Source organism: Polyodon spathula, chromosome 58 (genome assembly GCF_017654505.1).
Source record: "Polyodon spathula isolate WHYD16114869_AA chromosome 58, ASM1765450v1, whole genome shotgun sequence".
Classification (NCBI taxonomy): Eukaryota; Metazoa; Chordata; class Actinopteri; order Acipenseriformes; family Polyodontidae; genus Polyodon; species Polyodon spathula.
This window is the reverse complement of record NC_054591.1, coordinates 633,254-657,733: the sequence shown is the minus strand read 5'-3', so window position 1 is coordinate 657,733 and position 24,480 is coordinate 633,254. Positions and strand designations below refer to the sequence as shown.

The window sequence follows — 24,480 nt, the reverse complement described above, 5'->3', positions numbered from 1 at the left end:
TAATGTACGGTACGGCAGTAATGACATGCAACGCATCTTGATAGAAATGCATATAGAGGGAGGGTAGTGAGAATAAATACATCATTTTAGGATCAAAAATAGGTTTGCAGAATTACAGAATCCAATGTTTAATGATAGCGTAAATACACGCATCATAATTGTATTATAAGTGTATGTGCTCAGTATGCATGCATGGTATTGCCCACTTGTATACAAATATGTTAGACCAGCCAGTGTACTACACATGCACAATTACTGGTCATACTGGAAGTCTGGTGCAGCCCTGTGACTGATGTGACCTGAGACTGGCTGGCACATTTACTGTAGGAAGAAACTGCGCCACATCGGCTAATTTAATCCTGGACCAGTGACCCCCTGTATTCAGAATCTACACACACACACTGAGAGAGAGAACATATATACATACAGCACATATAGAACCAGCAGCAGCATCGGTAAACAGAGGTGTCTGTGCGTCCTCGTCCGCCCCTCCTTTTTCCTGTCGGCTGTGTTTTGTGTGTGTGTGTTTACCCTCACTGAATTGACAGGTGATACATGCAGGAAAACTGAATATGCATCATATGCTGCTGAGCTCTGCTGCCACAATTACAACCAGCCCTTATATAATCCATAGGATTTTCTGAAGCGACCGACTGTCAAAAGTGGATCATGGATTAATTAGGGCGGCGGAATCAGAAACTTCACATTATTAACGCGAGCATTGTGCAACCAGCGAAATAAAACTAAGGGACAATCTCGGCGGATCCTGCCCGGGATCAGAGCCCTTCCCAGCCATGGCTCTCGTAACGTTGCAGCGCTCACCCACCCCTAGCGCTGCTTCAACAGCTAGCACCGCTACCACTAACGCGGGGGAGGTGAGTATACAAATCGACGGGGGAGGAGGGAAGGTTAGGTGGGAAGCGCTGGACAGGAGACACCGGGGATCTACAGCAGTAACTACTGTAGGCCCACACACTGGAGTAGAATGTACTGTATTTATGTTTTTTTTTGTTGTTGTTGTTGTTTTTTTGTTTTTTACCAGCAATTAAAGCACACATGATTATTTTGTCCTATTAATCATTTAATTTCTAAAGTGGCTAGGGAAAATATAGTATGTAATTGAAAAAGTGCCTAAGGCGAATATTCATAATAAAAATCGCAAATTTACAGAAGTGGATTAAATGTAGGATGAAAAGAGAATGAGTTTCCATATTGGGTTGCTAGTTGTACAAATACAAAAAAAAAAAAAAAAAAAAAAATACAAAAAAAAAAAAAAAAAAAAAAAAAAAATGACATTTTGGATCAGTTGGGATGCCAGTCTGTATGATGTAATCCTACACTGTGCATTTATTGTCAGTTGCGTCAAAATGAAATGTGATTCTTAAGGTGGGTTTGTTAATTCTGAACTGTGGCTTGACTCTCTGATTTATGCTAAAAACCGTGCTGGGGACTGTACAGGACTTAGAATAACAATCATAATGCATAAACAAGCATTATATGCTTACTATTTTGCTTCATATTTCATGTTTTGAACAAAAGCGTATATATGCATATTAACGTTTTTGTTTTAATTGTATATTGCTACGTGATGTTCATATCAGTAGGCCTTACATTATGATGCAAATGTCACGTTTAAGAGATTTCCATGATACCTCCTCGGTTTGGGATGAACGTGCACTCCAGCCTTTTGCTTTCCAAATATATACATAGAGAAAGCAGGCAAAACCAAACACGCAGGAGAAGCATCAGGTCGTTTGTTTCAACAGTCATTGCAGGTGCATGTGTGTACTCGCTACTTACCTAGGCTGCATATTTACTCGCAGTAATATTGACTTACTTTATGTTACCAACAGGTTTATACTATCGTCAGGTAACCTTGCTTTTATAATGGCCAGCTGAGTGCCACAACCTCATACTTTCACCCTCAACTGAAGGTGTTATAATTAACATATTCCCCATAATATAATGCGGAGGTCAGGTACTATTTCTAGTGGTTTAGGACACAGAAGTAACTAACAGTACAGACAGCATGTATGCTTATTACACACACTGACTCCACTTTCTGCATGATTCCCCTTAATAAGGATCTAATTTTGCAATGTATTGAGTCCGATCATTGTTTCTTGTTTTTCGTGGTTTGCTTTGAAAGACCACACTAGGGCAGTGCAGTGTAGAATCGGTTGCCTAGCAATCCTACGCGCTGTGTAAAAGAGAAATACAAAATCTGGAAGTACCGTGTGCTGGTACTAATCTAACTGCAAGTGATGTAGACACACGGTCCAGCCAATGCTATCTGCAGAGTTTTAGTACAGCTGTATTCTGCTGGTGTTACACAAGTGAAATCTGTCTTTGTAAAGTGCCAGCACAGGCACACTCTACAGTATGTAGACACTGGGTTATACTGCAGCTGGTCTGAAAGGACTCTCCAGACTCACTACATTCCTCTGTGTGCCAAATTAAATTTGTAATGCGCAGGAGATTAGTCACTCCTCTTCCTTCAGGGATGGAAGTAAGACTCCGATTGCAGAGCAGTTTCACCCATTCCAGGTTTTACTACGATCTTGATTCGCTTCAGTGTATAGGTAACACGCACAGGCGTGTCTTATGAAACCAGGAATAGATCAAACTGCTGTGCAATTCAATGTGCTTGCACAGGTGCAAACTCTCACATTTCTAATTTCTATGGAGCAACGGTTTGAAGTCTGAAGCAGTTTCTTTACTTGTTAAGGCTGTTCTCTGCAAAGGTCAGCCATGCAAGCACCCTCCAGTGGGACTGCCCTTGAAGAGGACAGGAGGTGTGTGTTGATGTGGTAATGACCTTTGCAGGATATGAGGTAATGCAGGCAAGGATTACCTCAGCCACTGTCAATGTGCCTTTTGCATGAACACCACATTGAGCCCAAGCACACTGCTGTAGGTTCGGTGGGTTCCATTATTTTGACAATTGTGTAAATTCCTGTTTGTTTTTCTTGTGTGTAGCAGAAAGCTTCTGTGCAGTGATTCCTAGATGGGGGGGGGGGGGGGGGGAAAAAAACCCCAAAAATAATTGGTATAATTACATTACATATTAATTGATGAATTATATTTAGCTGTCTGATTTAGGTGTAGGTAAAACATTTTGGCTTAAATATGTATTTGAATCCTTGGGTAAAGCCTAAACTTGAAGATGTGTGCATGCAAGCCTGTAATGGTTATATAGCTGCAGGATTGAAATCTGACAAAATCTTCCCAAATGAAATGTTGTGTTGATACATTTGATCTAATTTGGCTATGAATTCTTACTATCCATCACAGTAAAGATAATACAATAAAATTGTTGTGAGTAATGGATCTTTTTCTTAAAGTGATAACTATAGCTCTGGGTATACTAAAATCAGGATGTTCATTCCCAGAGAATTCTCAGGGGTTTAACGGATCTGGTTTCTAAGAAAAGACGCAGAACAATGCTAGCCACAGGGTCTGTTTCTCCCTGTGATTAAAACTGGATTGATCTGTGCAAGTGCCCTTACTGCAGAGAGCAGTGGCTACAGCGCGTTTCAAGCAAGCTTGTTCTTATATGAAAATCAAATATATTAGTAAAGACAGCAGAACACTTGTGTTACTGGATTAGGGTTAGTTTAAATGTGAACTGGTGTTGGGAGAGGTCAATTCACAGATGAGAAAACAACTTGCTATCCGAATTGAACCTGCTGCTTACAGTGTTGAATGTGTGCACATAGCTAGACCCAGCGTCCTGTGAATGCCCTGTTGATATGTCTGTGCTTTTGTAAATGTTCTGTGTGTGTGTGTTGCTTTGTCTGTATCAGTTCATATGCCTTGTAGTGTAAACTTACGCCTGCTTTGTGTCCAGGAGATAGCCATCTGGTGCGTGCGGGCGTGCGTGCGTGCGTGCGTGCGGGCGGGCGGGCGGGCGTGCGTGCGGGCGGGCGTGCGTGCGGGCGGGCGTGCGTGCGTGCGTGCGGGCGTGCGTGCGTGCGTGCGTGCGTGCGTGCGTGCCCACTAGGTATAACATGAGCTGGAATTCAAGGCCAGGCAATAAACTGCAGTCTGATCTTCAGCTTGCGTGGAACACTTATAAGGCTACATGACATATAAAATACTTAAGATGCAAAATGACGAGAGGAGTTGTAAGAAGATTAACAGTATATATTTAAATAGGCATTCCCATGGTATAAGTTAAGGGAATGAATAAATACAAATTATAAAAATCAATTCTGATTTGATACAGTGGTGGGATACAGAGGAGCATGATTTGCCTGTGAACAGCAGGGGGCGCCCTTGCACCTACTGTACATTTGTTAGGATCACTGCTTACCAGTGACTGATTGCACTGGGATACAGAAACACATGAGGACTGGGTTAGAAGTTGTATGATCAAATCTGACAACTGCACTTCCAAAAGATTAGAAGCTTACTCATTATTCACATCTAAATTATAGTGAGTGTCTGCTTCTCTTCTAGAAACATTAGGAACTGTAAAGAGGAAATATAGGCTGACGGCAAAGTAATGCAAAGTACAGATGTAGCAAACAATAGAAATTAAATCAAATGGTTTCAAAATATAAAGGGACAATGCTGTTGTTTTAATGTGGGCAAATACAGTACGTGCTACTTGATCTTAACCACGTCACTGTCCCAGTTGCTAAATTTAAACAGACAGAATGCCTTAGGAAGGGTTTGAGAGAAGATCAGCTTGTTTCGTATTGACAGTTTTTCACACACAATTTGAAATCCGTTGAGCCCTGGAGCCCTGTCTGAGCTGCACCAGGAAACCCTGCAGGAGGCTGGGGTGATGCACTGCATGCAAGTGGGCACGGAGGAGCAAAAGGCAATCAAGATTCACCTCATAAAGACCCTTTGAAGGGATGCAGCGGGTTAGTTAAGCAGCTTTATTATCCTACAGGTTTTTAAACAGCTAACCAGTCTCTCTTGCCACACATATGAATCAATATTAAGCTTGTGTGCAGAGAGCAAAAACAGGTGTTCAGAACTAGTTATTATCAAAAGGGGTCTGCATGCACTTCACTTGACAATTGTGCATGAAGGTTGGTAATACTGCTCAAATGGACAGTTTGGATTTATTGGTTTACTACAGCTTACCGAGATAGTCAAATCTAGCTACATTTCACTCTAAATGAGCCTGAAAATGAAAAATAAGAGCAGTCTCTTAAAGGCTGTTAGTATACCAAAACAACAGGTTTAATTTATTTATTGCTTTCATGAGCTAAAATAGAGCTGAGGTGTGACACCCCAGTGCTGTGCTAATGTACGATTCAATTCTTAACACTGCTGTTTTCTGCAAGAAGAACCACAGTAACCTGAGGCCTCCCCTGTATAGCATTTAAAAAAGTTTTGATTCAAAAATAATATTCTATGATAGGGGTGTACAATAAAGATTCCATATAGGAGGGAATGTGGCAGGCGCTCCTGCACCTGTTGTATAATACATTTTAAAATTGTTTTATTGGCTCACATGAACAGTTCTTATTTGAGATCTGGTTTTAATATTGATGCAAGGCTTGCTTTGCCACTGTACCTTGTCAATGGGGAAGTGGAATGGAAACGTCCCTTAATTAAAACGAGTGACACTCGGCCCATGTAGGTTTCATTACCACCTCTTGACATGTAGCAGCTGGCTCTGCCGTCTCGCTTCTCTCACAGTCAGGTGCTGTACTGTTATCGGCATATATACCTTTTGTTCAGCATGTAACAAAAGCTACTGTATTTACAGTACTGCCTTACAGAACATTCACGTTTCACTGAACCTTTTTTATAAAAAGGAGTCCCATTCATATTTCAGTTTCTGTTATAAATCACAATACGTGGCTTGTAATGTCTTAGCTGTTATTAGGATTCCAGTTCAGGGCATTGTACATACACACACACACACACACACACACACACACACACACACACACAGTGTATTAAATAAACAAGTGCCACATAGACTTCCATGCACATCACAACACAGCCTGCTTCTGAATGACTGGTACTCTGTAAAGTCAGACTCGGAAAGGAAGAGGCACATTATTGACCTTTTGAAATTTATTAAAATAGAGGACTTTAAAAAGACGAAAGTCCAAACTTAAACTCATCACAAAATGACTAAAGGAAAGTGAAACCATCCAATATACTTGGTTTGTCCATTCTTACTGGGGTTTGAGTGAGGTCTCTATCTGTATCTGTCTTTGAAACATGAGCGGGACTGCCTGTCCCGTGCTCTTCACCCTTCAGGTACCGGTTCACTGCCTGATCTTTTTGTGCATGTTGTCATTCAAAAGCTCTAAGTTAATACAAAAGCAACAATAAAAGGTTTTGCACTGGGAGGAAGGATCTCAGCCTGACCGTATATCCTGCTGTCAATCTGCCTAATCATTGCCTGTACCATTAAAGGTACTCCAAAATTGTCTTTTTCGACCATCTTCTGCTTCCATTGTGATTTATCCATTGTGCAAAGTGGATGCAGTGGACCTTAGGAACCTCTACTGAAAGTTCAGAGCCTCTGACAGTGCTCCCATCCCACCTTCTTTTGCTGGGGATGCATATTTATTTAGTGTTCTTGAAACGCAAACCTGTGTGGCAAACGAATGTCTCTAACATCCGAGCCGGTAGGATTTCTCTCATACCAGAGGATCATTATAATTGCAGTGTGCTGAGCTCTCCTAGTGCGATTGAGTGCCTGCAGCTAGGAGAATACTCTCTGGTTTCCAGTTTCAGAAGCTGAGCTGAAACCCCCATTTACTCTTATAATCTGTGGATAAAACGACATTACCCCAGATAATTCAATTACCTAGCTTGCATAAGCCCCAACACAATAAGTAACTTTACATTGTACTGTGATTCCTGAATTCCTTCAAGATTTGAACACACCCCTCGGTAAATTGAAAGGCAGGGGAGGGAGGTGAATACAAACACAGTTTTGTTGTTGCAAGACAAGCTAAAGACAACGGCTCTGTCTGTAGTCAGTATTAAACACCTGATTTGAAAATACAGTGACGTGGGTCGATGCGATACCCTTTGACCTCTGATGGCTGGACTTGTCTATAGCCTTATATAGGTCATACATGATCTCCTCTAGGCTCTCGTAGCAAGTAATATTCATGACAAAGCCACTGCACAATTCTGCAGGAAGTTTCCTAAATGTCTGTTAGCACTGCTAACCCTGTTTTTCAGTTGCAGAAGTGCTCTTGTTAGTATTCGCTTCTGACAGAATTTATAAATGATTCAAGCAAAGGAAATAATATGACTATAATATGGTATGAATTATACTTTTGTTTTCAAGCTACTTCTGAATGAATATAATAATAATAATAATAATAATAATAATAATAATAATAATAATAATATTATTTATATATTAAATAATAACTTGATTGCATTTGTTTTTCTTGCAGGATTTTGGGAGTGACGATGAGCGCAGGTTAAACCAGAGGTAAGTTTCGGTGTCTCTCTTCTGCTGCTCAGGAATTTCAAACACATGGCTTTGTCGTTTCCTGTCTGTAATTAACACGGTAGCTGTTTTGGGGTTTATTTATTTAATACCACAGTGGTTACCCACCCTCAAAGTGATTACATGTTACAAGATAAAGACAGACGTTGTGCATGAATTGAAAAGGCTATTAACAGGTGCCAGACCTGTTAAACAAAATCTGCCAAAACTAGGTTTTGATGGCATTTACTCTAGTTTGCACGGGTCTTTCTTCTGTGATGTTTTGAATGGTTCTCCTTCCTTTCTTGGTTACTTGTTTCTTTGGTAAGTGGGAGCTGTGGGGAAGGGGTGGGGATGTTGGTCAGAATTGATCTTGTACAGAGCACCACTTCTAATAAAACTTTGAAAATGCAGGTACAGAAAAAGCAACCCAGATTGAGTGCTCAGTTTAAAAAGTAAAGGAGCTAGCTATATAGCGGTTGTGCAACCTCGATCCAGGAGATAAAAATAAAAATCTTAAACTGGATTCCCTGTCCTGGGAGATGTGTTCTGTGTCCTTGATTCACAGTGCCTGTGGAAGCTAGGTTAAATCTCCAGACTTTGTTGTTTTTTTTAATAGAACTGCAGAAGTTTCTTGGTATGATACTAACTCCAGATTGGTGTTTCCAATGTCAACACTTGTTTGTAACAACAGTTGCGAAGGTACACGGGTGACTGTGACATCACGTCATTGTGGATGGTATCCCAGGCAATGGCTGTTCTTTGAGATTCTGAGAGATGGAGTGATGGTGCTCCAGGTCTCCTGTCTGCACACAGGAAGGAAGCACATGTACCTGTTTTGATTCTACGTGACGATTGGTGGCAACCAAATTTTTCATCTTGAAGGTTTATTATCTCTCTTCTTATCTTTCTCCTCTTTTTGATAAAGTTAATCAGATAGGACCTTTTATCTGGCGGTTTGAGTGGAAGAGATGCATTCCTGTGATTTATTTATTTTTTGTTTGTTTTGGTTTGTTTAGCTGTTTGAAATAAGCTGCCTCAGGACACCAATTTGTCTTTTTCTATTTTCTTTTTCCCTTGCATAAAGAATTTTTGCATAACACCTGGTGCCACCTGTTATTACTGCGGTCAACCAAATATTGCAAATGGCCGTGTAATCCCGAAGAATTAGAATAATTCCTGACTTTAAACAACAACATTCTGAGGACCACATTAGTGAGTAAAGTAGACGTGTTTTTATTTGTTTAAATTCACACTGCGTTTTGAATACGGACAGTGAATCTTTGTTACTGCCTTGGCAAGATCTGAAGCTCTGAAGCTCGCTGAGGTCAGTAGGGTGCATTTGCGCTCTTTTAAGGGGGTTTTAGCCACAGTGTTCACTTTTGTTTGACTTTTTTTCTTTTTGTACCAAAAGATTTTTCAATGATTTAGGAAGACTGTTTGAAGTAAACGGTCGGGCAGGGGTAGTCATTGAAGCCGCCTCCATTGTTCATTGTCTCTGGATTGAGGTCACGTGAAGGGAGTATTTCATCTGTTTTTTTTTTTTTTTTAAGTCTCTGTGTCTTTTATTTTCTTGTAGAAGTTGCTGACTTTTGTTCTTGCTGAAAACAGGATGCTGAATCACACCCTGGCAAGCAGAGCTGCTTCCTGCCTTAGCGTGCTGAGCACAATAGGGAAGAGACAGGGAGCCCGCGGCCTTTCGACCCACTACAGGAGGGGGCGAGCCTGGCTGGGAAGCACATATAAATAGCGGCGGCTGTGCGCGCGCCCCGCAGTAGAGCACTGTGCAGGATGTTTTCTATGTCCGGAGATTTATTTATTGCCGATTTGAACCTTTAAACAGTCTGAGCCACAGAGCCGCTGTCGTCGATTTGCACGCTCCATTTTTGAAATGTTTAAACTTTGACCCAGATCTCTACTAGATCCACAGCCTTATGGACAGTTTCAATTCAGTGCTGCTGCAGAGGTTTGTATTTTAAAGAGGGGTTCTGATTACTTTCAATTTAATCTGGCTTTGTTTCGGCACGACACATGGAGAAAATCCTAACAAATAAAACATCAACATGCCTGATCGTTGATTGAAAAAATATACCTGATTTATGATGACTAATGAAAGGATTTGTCAGTATACATTTCAATCCCGTTTTTCACTGTAATCATGTTTACAAATCAGACTTTATCAGATAAACCCTAAAATCAGAAGCCCTGATTGTAAATATGCTTTGTTGGGAGTTTTTTTTTTTTTTTTTTTTTTTTTTTTTGTCTCTGATTTATAGTTGACGCAACATCAACGCTGCAATTAATAATCTGATGAAATTAACCAAATACAACAGGAACAAACAGCCTTGCCATCTCTTTCTCTTAAAGGCACATAGAATTTAGAAGTTTTTAGAAAGCATTTCTGCATGTAAAGAGTGTGGTTCGTTTCTCCAGTACTGACGTGCCTAAATGGACTGAGGAGTGGTGATCTCCGACTGTCCTATCCCCACAGTGTACTGTGATCCATATAGTAAGTTCTGCTCACTGGTCTTAGAAAGCTGCACTATCCATCTCTGTCATCAGTGACCCTCAAATACCCTCAGTGGCAGTACAGGCGAAAAGGAAGGAAATGCATTGGGAAAGCTCAGCGTGTTTGTTCTGGCATGCCTGCTACAGTACATGGCTGATCATGCTGTCACGTCACAGGCGTGCACAAGGCATCCGGCAGATTGATAGGAGTACATGTGGTTTGTGTTAGTCCCAGAGCTTCATATTGACTCACATGGCTGGTTTCAGTGTGCAGTGCTGTCAGATTGGTTACAGGTGCTTTGCCAGTGCTGCGGATGAACAAACAGATTAGGGTGCAGTCATTTAATACATGTTTCAATCATTGGATCAAGTATAGTGGACTGGATTGTTTTCATTTTCATCTTTCTATTAAGAATTAATCTTTCATAGCATTGTGAATGTGTGCTTTTGTCATCATGGATAAATAATGAAAAAAAATTATCTTCAGAAGATTTAGTTGGCTTTTCTGGCATGCAACAGAGCTGTGCGGCAGTGAGGGTCAGTATGTACTAACCATGTGACTGGCGTTTAGGACTGGGAGACAGCAAATCCTCTGTTAGAATTCCAGTTCAGCCATCGAGGGAGGTGACCTAGCTGGACATCCTTCCTCAGCCCGTTGCAGGCACAGGGGTGAACTTGAATGATCTAAACAGTTGTGAATCTTGACACAGCCGTCCCAGACACCCTATAAATCTAAGGCAGACCCATCAGTGAAGTAGAATAGGGATGTGCAACAAGGTCCTGTACGGTGTCGGCTCTGAAGTGCCCTGGGCTGAACATGATGTCGTTATTTTTAATGTCGGTCGACGCCAGCCCGTAGATCTGTCATCCCTTCTCGTCGGCAGTTCCGGAACAGTAACCTGAATCTGACACCGATCTGGGGAAGGAAGTGTTCGGGAAACTGCTGTATAATTTTGGACTGGGGGGGGGGGGGGTGCAGAGGGTAAAGTGGGAAAAGCTTTGTATAGGATGCTGGTCTTTATTTTTGATGACCTGGTCCGATTTCAGCCAGGAGACTAAGTTAATTCAGTTCTGGTTATATTGTCTGATCTGTAAGTGGTCATACACAATAATCGTCATAATGTTAATGGCTCTCAGACTTCAGTAACAACTTGAATGAGGCATGTTAGAAAATTTAAAACCGTTTTGCATGTCAGTGTGTTAGGTGTCAGTTTAGATGAACCTGTTTGTCTCCCTAATAATTTGATGTCATTGCTAACGTAAAAGCTGAGAAAATGACTGCCTTGTATGTGTGTGATTCAGTCCTTATTTTTGTGCCAGCAGTCACAAGGAATCAGCTGTTCTTTTCAATACTTTGTTCTCTTGAAACCTCCCAGCCTGCCTGCCTGCCTCCTTGAGACAGCGGGCCAATCCTTACTGGACTAGACTCGGGGAGAGGGTTTTTTTAATTACTTGTCTGCAAGCCTGTTGATTTTATTCAATTGCATATTCAGGATGACAGTTTGGAGTTTATTAATACATCACAAGAGAGTGCATTAAGATGTTATTTCCTGGAGGCAGGCAACAGTGTTAACATAACAAAACACTTAACCCTGTGATACTGTATATTAACATCAAATGCACAACACAACTGTTTCAATTGCACAACTAGTCACTTTCATTTTATGCCAGTAAATATTAAGGGCTATTTATTGAAATGAAACTGTTGGCCAGAAGCTGTCCTGGGGTCTGATTTATCAAGCAGTTGGGACCAAGGGGATCAGTTTGGTCTAATGAACAGTTTACCCAGGATGGACACTAATCATGCATCATTTAGCAATGCCTTTGCTCTTAACCATTAGATCTTGTGAACTAACTGGTTTGTCTAACCTGAGCCTAGAAAGCAGTGATACAAAGACCCCCTTGAGTGACCCTGCTACTGGTTTGGAATGCAGTGGTAGAAAGCCCCCTTGGAGGGGCCCTGTTAGACTTTTCCCAGATGGAGAGCTCCTTTGATCGGCCCTGCTTGTTGGGATGTGGTAGTAGAGAACCCCCCTAGATCATCCCTACTAGTGTGGGATGCGTGTCTACATGTGCCTTCAGCCCTTGCCCCATTGGATACAGCGTACTGTGTGCTCTCACTTCCTTGCCTCTGCATTTCCTTAGAGAGAGAGGCATGCTGAGTGTGCTACAGAGCAGAGTACCGGCAGTTACGCGGAAAGGAACCTTCTCAGCGCTGCTCCTCTTCATTTGTATTTTAGAGGGGTTTTTTGGTTGTTTTTTTTTAAATTTTTTATCCCATTCCCCTTCCCAACATGGAAAGGTATTGTAAACATTGATGATATTCGAGGACAGCGTCATCTGGTCTCAAGAGGAAAGATAAGGTGATATCCTTTACTGAGCTGCAGTCAGAGCCATTGAGAGGGCAATACGATTAAAGCAATACCAGGAGAGCTGGATCAAGCCGCCACATTGCCTAGCCTGCAGTCGCACTGCCTGTGTGTTGCATGTGGGTGATTTACTCAGATTGCATCTGTAATGACATGCTGTCTGAAATACCATAGAGATCGTGAAACACAGGGTTTGAGGAATTTCGTTTTGAACTGAGCAGCGCTGGAGGTTAGTTGAAACTGAACATGCTTGTTTCACATTGGTGATAAGTGGGTGTTGTGGCTTAAAAATCTGTTAGCTGCAGGATGGAGATACTTGAACTGCTTTAGAGTAAGTGAGAGAAAGAAAGAGACAGAGAAAGAGAGCTCAGCAGTGATTTAAAGATCAAGCGTAAGAAGAGTTTTGTTCTTTTGTTTCATAACTAGCCGAAAGAGAATATCGGACTGATGAGAGTGTCCTCTGGAGGTGCCAGTAAAACTCCTGGGCGATGTGGCAGTGCTTCTGTTGAAAGGCTGGTGAACCTGCTTTTTAAAACGTACCAAGGGTAAATACTTCGAAACTGCACTATCGTAACTCTTTCTGGAGCAAGTCTCGTTAGAAAGCTGTACTTCAACTTTACAGCTGAAAAGCCCAATCACCTGTTTCAGGGGATCTTTTAAAGGAGACCCAGCAAGTTGTTACCACTATAGGCTGGATCCCTCTCTCTCTCACTCACACACACTGTCTCTGAAAGAGAGGATTCACACGGCAGACACTCTAGAGGGCAGGATGAGGCGACACTAGCTACGGCTGACTTGTTTAGGATCACTTTTCAAACCTCAGCCTTGGTGTCCGGCTGGCCCTGATTAAACTGGGACGGAAGAGCGTGAGTGAGCCAGCAGGATGCATCTGGTGGTGGAGTCCTCGCAAGACGCTGTGCTGAAGATGCTGCCCTGTTTCGTGGAGAATGCTGTCTTGACCCAGAATGAGATCTGCCGAATGTAAGTCCCTGTTGCGGTAGCTCCGACCGAACCAGCACAGAGAATAGCCAAGCGATGCAAAACTAACTGCGTCTCTGATTTCCAGAAAATAGCGGTACATGCCTCACTCACATTGTATGTGTTTAAAATGTTTGATCATTTAACTTCCTTTGACGCTGGAAGGAATTATTCCACTTATTTTTCATTGAAGCATTTCCACCCTTATGAACTGTATAAGGCTGGAACATATGTTTTCACTTTTTTTTTTTTTTTTAGTATTTTTGTTTTTCAATATTTTTCCTTACTGTTTTGTCATTAACATAGACTCCAATTTATAACCATTTTTTTGTTCCCAGAGGATAAGTAATTAGGTTATATAAAATGCTTCTTTGAAACTAATTCAGTGTTGTTCTTGATGCTGCAGCTCGGTACAGATATAAATAGACACTGCTGATTTAGAGTCTGTGGGAAATGCTGGCTGGCTGTTAAGATTCTCCTGAGCGGTCTTGTTCTTGTTAAGTGCTGCTGCCTGTGGAGTTGCCTGTCTTCAGTTCTTGTTTCAAGCCAATACAGAGGACACAGAGCTTGCATTAATATGTATGTACAGCTATGGCCAAAAGCTCTGCATCCCCATAATTTCAAATGAAACCTGCTGAATAATGTTACGTTAACATATTGAATTACATACTTTGTAGTTTTCCATATACTTAAAGAAAACCTGACAATTGAAAAATGTGTCATTTTGAAATCTAACATGAAATACTGTACTACTATACTGGCTTCTGGTAGACTTTGTAAATATCATCATATTCTGTTTTGTGCGTGTGTTTCTGATCGAACAGCGATTCTGCCAATTCCTTTTAAACGAGCCATTGATGAACAGGGTTCCTTCAAACTGGACAAATGGTTAGAAAGCAGATCAGTCAAAGACCAAACAAAGACACTTTGCAAGCCGCCGCCCTCCACTGCCAGTGTCTCTACACTGTGGCGTTCATGACAGCCAGCTCTTAAACAAGACAAAGCTTGTGTGGGCAGGGGTGAGGTTTTCTTTCTGTGTTTGGAGATCCATTAAAACTTAGTGAAGGAAGTTCTGCACATTGAGCAGCGCTGCTAATAATAGGCACTCTTACAAAATGTTCTTTGCCACGATGTGATCACCAAGCCTGCCTAGAACGCTTTACCAGGTGCATTCCCAGATTGCATAAGGTTATGATTTTTGTATCCCCCTGAAGATTACTGCTGAATCTCTATTTAATTTGCTGTCATCTGTGAAGACTTTGCTGGAGATCCCCAGCTCTGCTTTACAACTCTATTGAATTTAGGATCCTAAGTCTCTGTTTGAAGTATTCTGTCAGTGGTGTCCCAGGTGATTCTGTTTAATAAACCTCTATACTTCTCCACTATAGAGATGTAGAAGGCTGACTTGGGAGGACTGCAAGACTTCTCTCCATGTGCCTTTCAGTAAAGATTGCCATGATTTCTTTGTCACAGTCATTGTCCTCATTCACGACAGCAGAGGGCCAGTGTAAATCTCAGCACTGATTCATCTCGGCTGTATTGCCAGAGTACAGTACCTCTTAATGAGAGTGTTTTTAAAGCGTTGTTTGTTTTTGTCACTGTTGTTTTGCAGCCTCAGCGAGAGCTTCTTCATGGTGAAGGGAGCAGCCCTCTTTCTTCAGCAGGGGAGCAGTCCACTGAGCCAGAAGGTGCACCCCCATCACAAACATGCAGGTAAGGGACAAGAGGGGGACAGAGGGACCCCAAACACACAGCAGCATGGTAAACCCACACATCCAAAAGGGAACCTGTTTGAAAGCTTATTTTTTTGCCCACTTAAGTTTTTATGAGTGCCAGATGTACAGAATGGCTCTCAAAGGAGGTTACAGAAATATATTTTTGTTCAATGTTTTTTATCTCAAAGATGTATTGGAATATATGCGCACGTCATTAGATTCAACCTTAAAATCTTCGGTTTCCGATGCAATGGTGCTGGAGTTCATGCGAGCAGATAGGAAGATCACAAGGCAGATCTGTAAAAGTAAAACTGATTGTAAAGCACTGCTTTTTTATCATGGATTATCTTGGAATCTGTTTCATGCTCTAGCATGCCATGGGTTGATTTTAACAAACGAGCTAATCTACAAAGTAGCAAGTAAGGAGCCCACCCTACTGGCCTTTCACTGTTGCAAATGCATGCAGACTCACACACACACACACACACACACACAGTGCAAAATCTAAGCACAGAAGCAGTGATACGTAATGGGTGCTTGATAATTGAAGAATCTGCGTTCATTAGGATCAAAGGAATCAACATCTGTAACGTTAAATGTAACAAATCATTTAATTTTCTTTTGAAGCATTACTGTTTCTTTAAGAGAGTTCTGCCATGTCAGGAAGAGGGGACGGATGAATGGTCAAGGAAAAATGTGCAATATCCTGGAAAGTATTCCCCAGCAGCAGCGTACATGCAATAACTACATAATCTCTTCAACAGACACAGGTGCACAGGATATAATGAATGAAACCTTTTAAAGGCAGTGTCATCGTAACTGAGGCCTAAAGATAATTGTGGAAACACTTTATTTATTCTTTGTTCTATGGGGAAAAAAAGTTATTTAAAAAAACAAGTATAAAAATGCAGATTTGAAGTCATGAGCGCACTGATTTGAAGCAGTGTGTGGCAACCTACCTGCTGTTCAATTAATGATGAAGACATCGGGATAGAAAGATCAGTGTGTGGATATGAACTGATTCTGTGTCTGTTGATATAGACGGATGAGATAGTTATTAGCAGCGAATGCTGGAGCATGCAGAATAGGGCCAGCAGCACACTGCTCCCCTCCCTTACACTGCCCTCCACAATAATGCTGTCCTAATGTGTTGAGGCAGTTTGTCAAATTGACAGCCCACGAGAGATAAGCTGACACTCACTTCTCCGGACAGAGACTGACTGCGAGCCACAATGCAAAGTGGTCTGGTGGGAGGCGGCTTCTCAGCTACTTTTCCGAGATTAACCGTTTCAAACGTTGACCGTAGATTGTAACAATATTGTGTCAGCTGTATTTGAGGCCAAAGATTCCTGAAGTCATGTTTCAATATGGGGGTTTAGAGTTCTTAAAGTACTGATGGGACTTTACCAAAATATATGTTTCTGCCCTGTTCTCATGTATACTCAATAAAGGAGTTACTTTTTGGGTTATATAACTTTCGACAAATATAAGTCAGGACTGAAAGGGCTAATGACTTTGCTGCCATCTGCTCAGTGTTGGTAAAATGAATGTAACGGTTGCCCAAACCCTTTTGAGTTTGCTGGAAAGACTTTCTGTGGTATTCTGTTCCAGTTTACAGGCTAAATCAGCCAGTCGCCCTAGCCATCCCCAAGGTAAGCTTGTATTGATGAACAGTGGAAAAAGTCTGAAATCTGCTGGAATGTTTGCCGTGTCTACTTCGGCTCTCCTCAATTCCGTGTCTTTTATGGAAAATCAAAGATAAATAAATAGCAAATGGATCTGTCAAGACAAGTTAGAAATCAGTCACAAAGTTGTAGTAGTGCTAGATCGTACAGCTATTGTGCAATGTTTTATTGACTCATTTTTAAGAAACTTTATTTTTCTGATTTATGAATTGTCATCATGGCATGTGTTTAATAGATTAGCACAGGCCTATAATGACCTGGTCTCATTTAAATGCATATTTAAAGACTGCCGCAGGGTGTGTGAACCCTGAGGGAGCTTTGCAACCTGAACTCAGAACTGAAGAGCTAGCGCACCAGTTCTAATCTAACCTGCGTGAACATGAACTAGTGGCTCACTTGTGAGTGAGTGATACATAACTCCTTTAATGTTGCTCTGTTGGTAGTGTAGATGTACTTTAGGTACATACATACTCCACTGATCAAGCTGCATTGCAGCTGCGTACCTCTGTGTAGTAAACTATATAGATATAGATTTATATAAATAAACCAGAAAAGCCTTGGAAGTACTAATAGAGTCCCATAGAGAATAAGAAAAAAGTTGCATTTGGTGGTGTGCTATTGCTTTCTAAATACAATCCATAGTTTTAATAGATGCATAAATAGATGTAACCATTACTGGAAGATAGCTGGTTAGCTGGTTTCACGATGGCTTGCTTGATGGAGACAGACCGATGAAACATTCAGGGGAAGGAAGTGTTGAAATGCTGTTGGGACAGAACACAGTCCTGCATTAACACTTGACCCTGTGAACTTGTGGATGGCAGCAAGGCAGGATTCTGGCCGTAGTTCCCTGCTGGGCAATGAAAAGCTGTTGGAAGGCTTTTGTCCGCGAGAGAAAGCAGGCTGGTTGAATGGGAGGGCACAGGCAGTTGTTCAGTAGGAGAGGGACACTGTGGCACTGTCCAGCTGCTGCTTGGTAAACACTTTGCAGCACAAAGACTTTCTGTTGGCCTGCCCAGACCGTCCCCTCCACCTTCGTCTGGCAGCACTTTGCTTCTTGTGGGATAAGAGGCTCTCTTTAACCCCTGAAGAGGACAGACTTGTGGAGCACCAGAGGGGGTTTCTCTCTCTACTCGAGTGCCAGGCTTATTTGGCCTTGGGTGAAGTGTTTTTTCCGTTTTTTAGTTTTTTCTCTTCCATTTTTAACTTTACACACACACTCCCAGTCCTGTTGGGACAGTATTTGAACACCAGCGTTTTCCTTATTGAACGCACTCCCCTCAAGCAAGTATCGCAAAACACCCTTGCTAGTGTATATTTATGTTGGGTCCTGGAAATAGAGACCAAAGGACACAGCCTATTGTGACCACACTGTTGCGATCTCACATCACTGTTTACTATGACCTGGAATGAAAGGGAAGGCCATATTCTTTGCATGGCAATTAAGTGGTTTTGAGCTTCAACAACATACAGCTTTCATGGTCCCGATTTTTCCATTTGTAGTAATGCAGATTATTTTATTTCTTTTCTTCAAGGTGATTTACCTCGGCACCTTCAGGTGATGATCAACCTTCTCCGATCAGAAGACAGAATTAAACTGGTAAGAAAAAAAGGTTTTATTCCACAGAATGGGGGCACATCATTGGGAAGATCATTATCTAAACTGCACCTTGACAAACAGTAGGTCTTACCATCCCAACTGGATAAACCCTTCTCTAGCTGTGTGTATGTAATTGTAGGACACAGTACATGTAGTAGGAGCGCTCCTGCTGTGTTCCATGCCAGGGATATGCCAGGGAAAGCCAATGTGGTGTCTGGGAAGAAACGGGTCAGACCTGCACTAAATGAAGAGCTACTGCTTGTTTGTTTGAGTGAAGATGTTCATGTCCTTCCCTCTGTGCAGGCTGTGCGCTTGGAGAGTGCGTGGTCAGACCGGGTCAGGTACATGGTGGTCGTTTACAGCAATGGTCGCCAGGACACAGAGGAGAACATCCTGCTGGGCATGGACTTCACCAACAAGGAGAGGTACCCATGAATGCAGTCTCTCGGATAGACTGACACACATACACACACACACACACACACACACACACACACACACACACACTCACACACACACACGTGCATGTTTTTTAGAACTGACTCCCATGAAGTGTAACGGGGCAGGTTCACCATATCAATGAAAGCTGAATACTTGTCGCTCACGTTTCTTCTATCAAATTAAGTTGTGTTTTTTGTTTTGTTTTTTTTGCAAAAATGCGTATAAAGATGTTACACTTGCTGATGCGTTTTCCTGTTTTAATCACACATTTTGTTTTGTTGCTGTTTTTTTTTTTTTGCAGTAAAAACTGCTCAATCGGAATGGTGCTGCCGCTGTGGAGTGACACCAAGATCCACCTGGATGGTGACGGGTAAGAAGTGTCTTCTGTATGGTGGGGGGGGCATTGGGAAATTGGGTTGCGCTGTCGCTGCCTGTAACATTGATGGGCTGCTTTTAAGGTCTAGATGATTTTCTCCACACCAAAACACAATGAGACATCAAACAACTGTCCTGTGCTTTCTTTGACAGAGGTTTCAGTGTGTCCACAGCGGGAAAGACACGCATCTTTAAACCAGTGTCAGTTCAAGCCATGTGGTAGGTAGCACTTCAGTGCCATGCACTGTAATCGCATTTGACCATTCATTCATTGATAATTGGGTATAATGTGGCATAAACATTTACCAAACATAGAAATTGTCCAGTCTTTCCGTTACTGAGTTCTGAGCACGTTTGCTCCGGCAGCCTGCGTTGACTCAGGAAGATCAGAATTGCTGCTGAGCCCCTGCGCCATCTAGAGGTCTGCAGTGGTATGTGCCGATACTGTAGGTGCAGTATGCCGATCAATAGCAAATTGTTTACTTGCCATATAAAAACCAGGACGTAGTTTACAGACGTGATTTTTGCAGATCAATTTTTTATGTTACATTTGCAAACAATAGATACAAATTCAAAATGTATTATAGCTGTTGAGCTTGTTCTAAAAATATTGTCATGCATAAGTCACCCTATCCGTGACAAGCTAGTTTATCCATGGGCATTTCTGTATGTAAACTCACTTTCCATTTGCTTGGATCCTGATCTTGGAGCTATGAAGAGTTGGACCAGGTCAGATCATGTATATTAAGGTTGTCTAAGAAAGTTTTAAAATCCTAACTAACTAACTAACTAACTAAGCCTGTGTCTCGAATTCCATCGCGGCAGGTCGGCCCTGCAGATCCTGCACAAAGTCAGCGAGGTGTCCCGCCGGTACAACTACTTCCCAGGCGGGATGTCCCTGACCTGGACCGGGTTCTATGAGAGCTGCATTTCCTCCGATCAGAGCTGCATCAACGAGTGGAACACCATGCGGGACCTGGAGACCACGCGGCCAGAATCCCCGGCCTTGTTTGTGGATAAGTAAGTGCTGCAGTGCTGCTGCCTTTAACGCTTACCACAGAGACTCTCTCTCCTGTTGCTTTGCACATTTAATGTTTGTCTGCTGAAGAATCTGGGCACGGGCTAGCTTGCACCAATCGTTGTTTTCTCTCATCAGACCTACAGAGAGAGAGAGAACGGAGCGTCTTGTCAAAACCAAACTCAGGAGCATAATGATGTACAAAGATCTGGAGAATATAACCTCCAAGGAGGTAAGCGGAGAGAGTGGAGACAGCGGACCTGTTGTGTCCCCTTTCACCTGCCCTTGGGCTCTGCAAAGCCTTTTGCTCTAAAAGCAACAGCTGCAGTAGTAAGGGGGACGGGAGTAACTGCAAGCTGCCAGGGCGGTCACCAGAATTTTACACCTGGAATACGATTTTTATTACAGTATGACTTTATTTAAAGGATTGCAAATACCGCTCTCTGAAATGCATTATCGTAGAGCATTTCCTTCTGTAGTCCTATGCTTGCCATATCCACTGTATAAGATCGCTTCTCTTCTCAGTGTTCCTCTGTGTCCCTCCCAGATCCGGACCGAGCTGGAGCAGCACATGAACTGTAACCTGAAGGAGTATAAAGAGTTTATCGACAACGAGATGCTGCTGATCCTGGGTCAGATGGACAAGGCTTCTCTGATCTTTGACCACCTCTATCTGGTACGTTCTACCCCAGGAATATACTGAACACCACACCTGTTAATCCTGCACCTTGCACTGGTATATATTTTTATATAATTTGCAATCACAAGAGGGAGGGTGTATTTTAAAATGGTCCTTGGCAATGACCAGGTTGTTCTGTCCAAGTGGTCCTTGATTTTAGATTTTTAAAAGAAGCTCCAGGTAAATTGTTTCCTAGCAGTGAGGTTAGTGGCATGTCACTATAGTAACCCTTTCTCCATGGAAACTTGCCTTGAGATGGAGGAAGGAAAAGCCACTCTAGAGTACAAGGGCTATCATGTTTGCTGGTTTTGGAGGTGGCTGTGCCCGGGTGAGAGCTCTGGAGAGGGGCTGTAGAGTCTGAGCTGCAGTGCAGGCTGATCACAGAAACACTGCCTCACCTGCTCTGCTGTTCTGTTGCAGGGCTCAGAATGGAACGCCTCCAACCTGGAGGAGCTCCAGAGCTCAGGGTGAGTGCTGTTTCACTTTTCTACTACAGATAACACAAGCGCACCACAGTACATACACCTGCATTGAATTGCTTCTATAACTAATGTATTAAATATATTCAGTTGTACAGTGCATGCTTAGTAGTCACTATTAGTACATGTAAAAACATTGGAACATTTCTAGATGCGAAGAGGCTGGTGGCAGTATTTTTGTTTGTGCTCTTAATAAATTAAAATGAACAAGTAATTACGTTATGTGAACTACAGTTCTGATTACCGTTTCCAATTATTTTTCTTCATTATTATTTCATTACAGTGTGGGGTACATCTTAAACATAACCAGGGAAATCGATAACTTTTTTCCCGGCTTGTTTGCATATCACAACATCCGGGTATACGATGAGGAAGCCACAGACCTGCTGTCCCATTGGAACGACACCTACAACTTCATAGTGAAAGCCAAGTAGGTGGCACGATAAAGTCCTGCTTTCTGAGATGCAGGTCGTCTTGGGGTGCAGAAACCAGTTAGCCAGTCTGCCCCATAGCATAGAGAGCGAATGTAGCTTTAAACCATACTGTACCGTGGAGCTGCTCAGAGAAAACGAGTGTCCAAACTCAATCATGCTAGAGATCATGGCACGAATTGAACAGGTTCTGAAAACGGTGACCCTTGAGTTTTCATGATTCATTGGCCAACTGTAAGGCAGGCGAGCTTTAATGGCTTGATTTAAAAGCACATTAAAGAGATAATAAACTGCTGCTCCAGTGCCAGTTATTCAGGTTAATTAGGTGTACAGTACCAGAGATTTGACAGGGACACATAAATCAAGCTTACAAAGGGATAAAAAAAAATATGGCTCGAGATGAGACACTTTGTTAGACTGTGCAGTTGTTCATTAAAGAATTTAAGGACTGCAGGGTTAAAGGGTTACAGCTCCAGTTATGCCACACTTATGTCTACCAGCAGGGGGAGCTGGTTACATTAGGTGTATTCACTCATCCTGTCCTGTAGTCTTTTTACAGTGTGATATTGACTGCAGCATGCTCTTGATGACTAGCTTTTTAGATTGATAAACAAACTGACAGCTGAATGCCTTCCCCTCCCATCTTCCACTAGGAAAAACCACTCCAAGTGTCTGGTACACTGTAAGATGGGTGTCAGCCGGTCGGCATCAACAGTCATAGCTTATGCGATGAAGGAGTACGGCTGGTCCCTGGAGAAAGCCTATAACTACGTCAAACAGAAGAGGAGCATCACGAGACCCAACGCAGGCTTCATGAGGCAGCTGGCAGAGTACGAAGGCATCTTGGATGCCAGGTGGGTCACTGTGCCTCGCAGCAGAAACCGCTGCCATTTCCTTCTGAGGAAACAATTACTATACATCCAGAAGTAATGTGTGTGTCATTGTGTTTGTGTGTGTGTGTGTGTGTGTGTGTGTGTGTGTGTGTGTGTGTATATATATATATGTATGTATATCATTCTTTCTATTTTTTCTGTTTGTGTGACAGTGCATGTATCTGATATACTTTTATCTTCTAATCCCTACAGCAAACAGCGGCACAACAAGCTGTGGCGCCCCGACTCGGACTGCGATCTACCTGATGGCCAGCAAGCCTCTGCTCAGTGCTGTGGCTCTGATGGCCCAGGAGACCTGACCCCTGACTTCAGTGTGAGGCCGCCGGAGGATGTGATGGGTGGGGACGAGGCGGGACCCTCCCCCAGCAGGACCATAGGGGAGGAGGTGGACCCTGCTGAGCCCCCCAACTACAACTACTACTTCAGACGGCTCTCTGACTCCGCACTGGACAGCGAACCCTCAACCCCCGTAAGGGCACCCTCCCTGCTTCACATGGAGGGCGTTTACATCAAGATCGAAGACGTAGAGAGAGACGCCCTGCTGGACGACGAGGGCTTCGAAACCAGAGAGTTCCCACTGCCCCACTTCGCTGCGCCCGGGGAGGGGACGGCAGCACAGACTCTGGAGACCGACGTCCGGAAGAGACTGGAGTTCAGCACAGTGGAGGAGGAGGACGAGGAGGAGGAGGAAGCTGAGATTGTTTCGTTGACGGGGGGAGGGGGAGAGGCTGCGGAGAGAGAAAAGGAAGATGCTGAGCTGGCTCCGAGCTGCTCCCCCCTCGTCGGCTGCAACAGGCTCAACAACGAGAATGCCAACAACAACAACCACCTCAACAGCAGCAGCGGAAAAAGAAGCTGCCCACCTGGGTTTGACGTGAGTAAATCGACAAAGAGCACAGTTTAAGCGCTGTGGGCATTTGAAATACCAGACTTGAGTCTCGGGTGGCACGGTGCTTTATTTTTATGCAACGTGCATTATTTATTTATTTATTTATTTATTAATTAATTAGCAGGTGCCCTTGTCCAGGGTGACTTACAGTTGTTACTTCGTACGATGGTATTTTGTATCACATTACTGATAAGAGCAATTACAAAAAACATGAATATGGTTACCTTTTAAGAATAAAACAAGTACAAGATACAGAAAATAGTTATAATTAAGAGCAGTAGTGGAGCGGTTAAGTGTAAGTACAAGATGATGCAAGTACTGATAAAGTTGGTGATGGTGTTCGATCCTTGACCTTCCAGCAGATGTCAACCGTGGGCAAAGTTTAAGGTTCCTTGGTAAAACCAGGCAAAGCTGTCATGTGCTCCTCAATATTCAAGGTTTCATTTCTTCTAAGTTAAATTTCAAGTAGAAAGTATTTAAGTGGTACAGTATGTTTTGTCAAGTTGCTTGCCAAAGTGTCTGCTTTTAAGGTGGTATTTTACATACATAGTGTAAGTTTGTTCTACAAATTGTTCTTGACCCTCTGACCATCCATTTCTTTTTTTTTGTGTTTTTGTCTTTGCTCTATTTTAGGACAGTGCTAACACCAGAAACATCCACAAAGTCAAACCTCCATACAAGTCCTGTACAGACTGCATGCGTCCCCCCAACAGCCTGCACTGTCAATCCATGGTCTCCAAGCATTCCCAAAGCCTTAACCCTGCGCATCTGTGTAGCATCCCCGCTGTCTGTGTGCATTCCTCGGGCTCTGCGATCCCCGACCAAGCCGCAAAGCTCACTGTCATTAACACGTCACCCTTGCCCGGGCTGATCAGAACCTCCGACAGTCACTGCTTGCCTAGTAACTGTGCCAACTGTGGTGTCTCAGGAACTCTGATAGAGGCCCACTGTCACCACCAGGTGAAGCCCATGAGCTGTAACGACCTTTCCG

General features: G+C 42.8%; 1 protein-coding gene across 1 annotated transcript; it reads left to right on the top strand.

Moving 5' to 3' along the window:
• Nucleotides 1-282: 282 nt before the first annotated feature.
• On the top strand, nucleotides 283-24,479 carry LOC121307720 (protein phosphatase Slingshot homolog 1-like; the record flags this gene model as incomplete). The annotated part of the gene is made up of 15 exons (XM_041239971.1): nucleotides 283-875; nucleotides 7,395-7,432; nucleotides 14,897-14,997; nucleotides 18,220-18,284; nucleotides 18,588-18,709; nucleotides 19,027-19,095; nucleotides 19,254-19,319; nucleotides 19,926-20,120; nucleotides 20,257-20,350; nucleotides 20,666-20,794; nucleotides 21,218-21,264; nucleotides 21,560-21,706; nucleotides 22,361-22,561; nucleotides 22,793-23,474; nucleotides 24,123-24,479. Coding segments are annotated over exons 1-15 (2,394 nt in total), but the record flags the coding sequence as incomplete, so codon positions are not given.
• Between the last annotated feature and the right edge of the window lies 1 nt (nucleotide 24,480).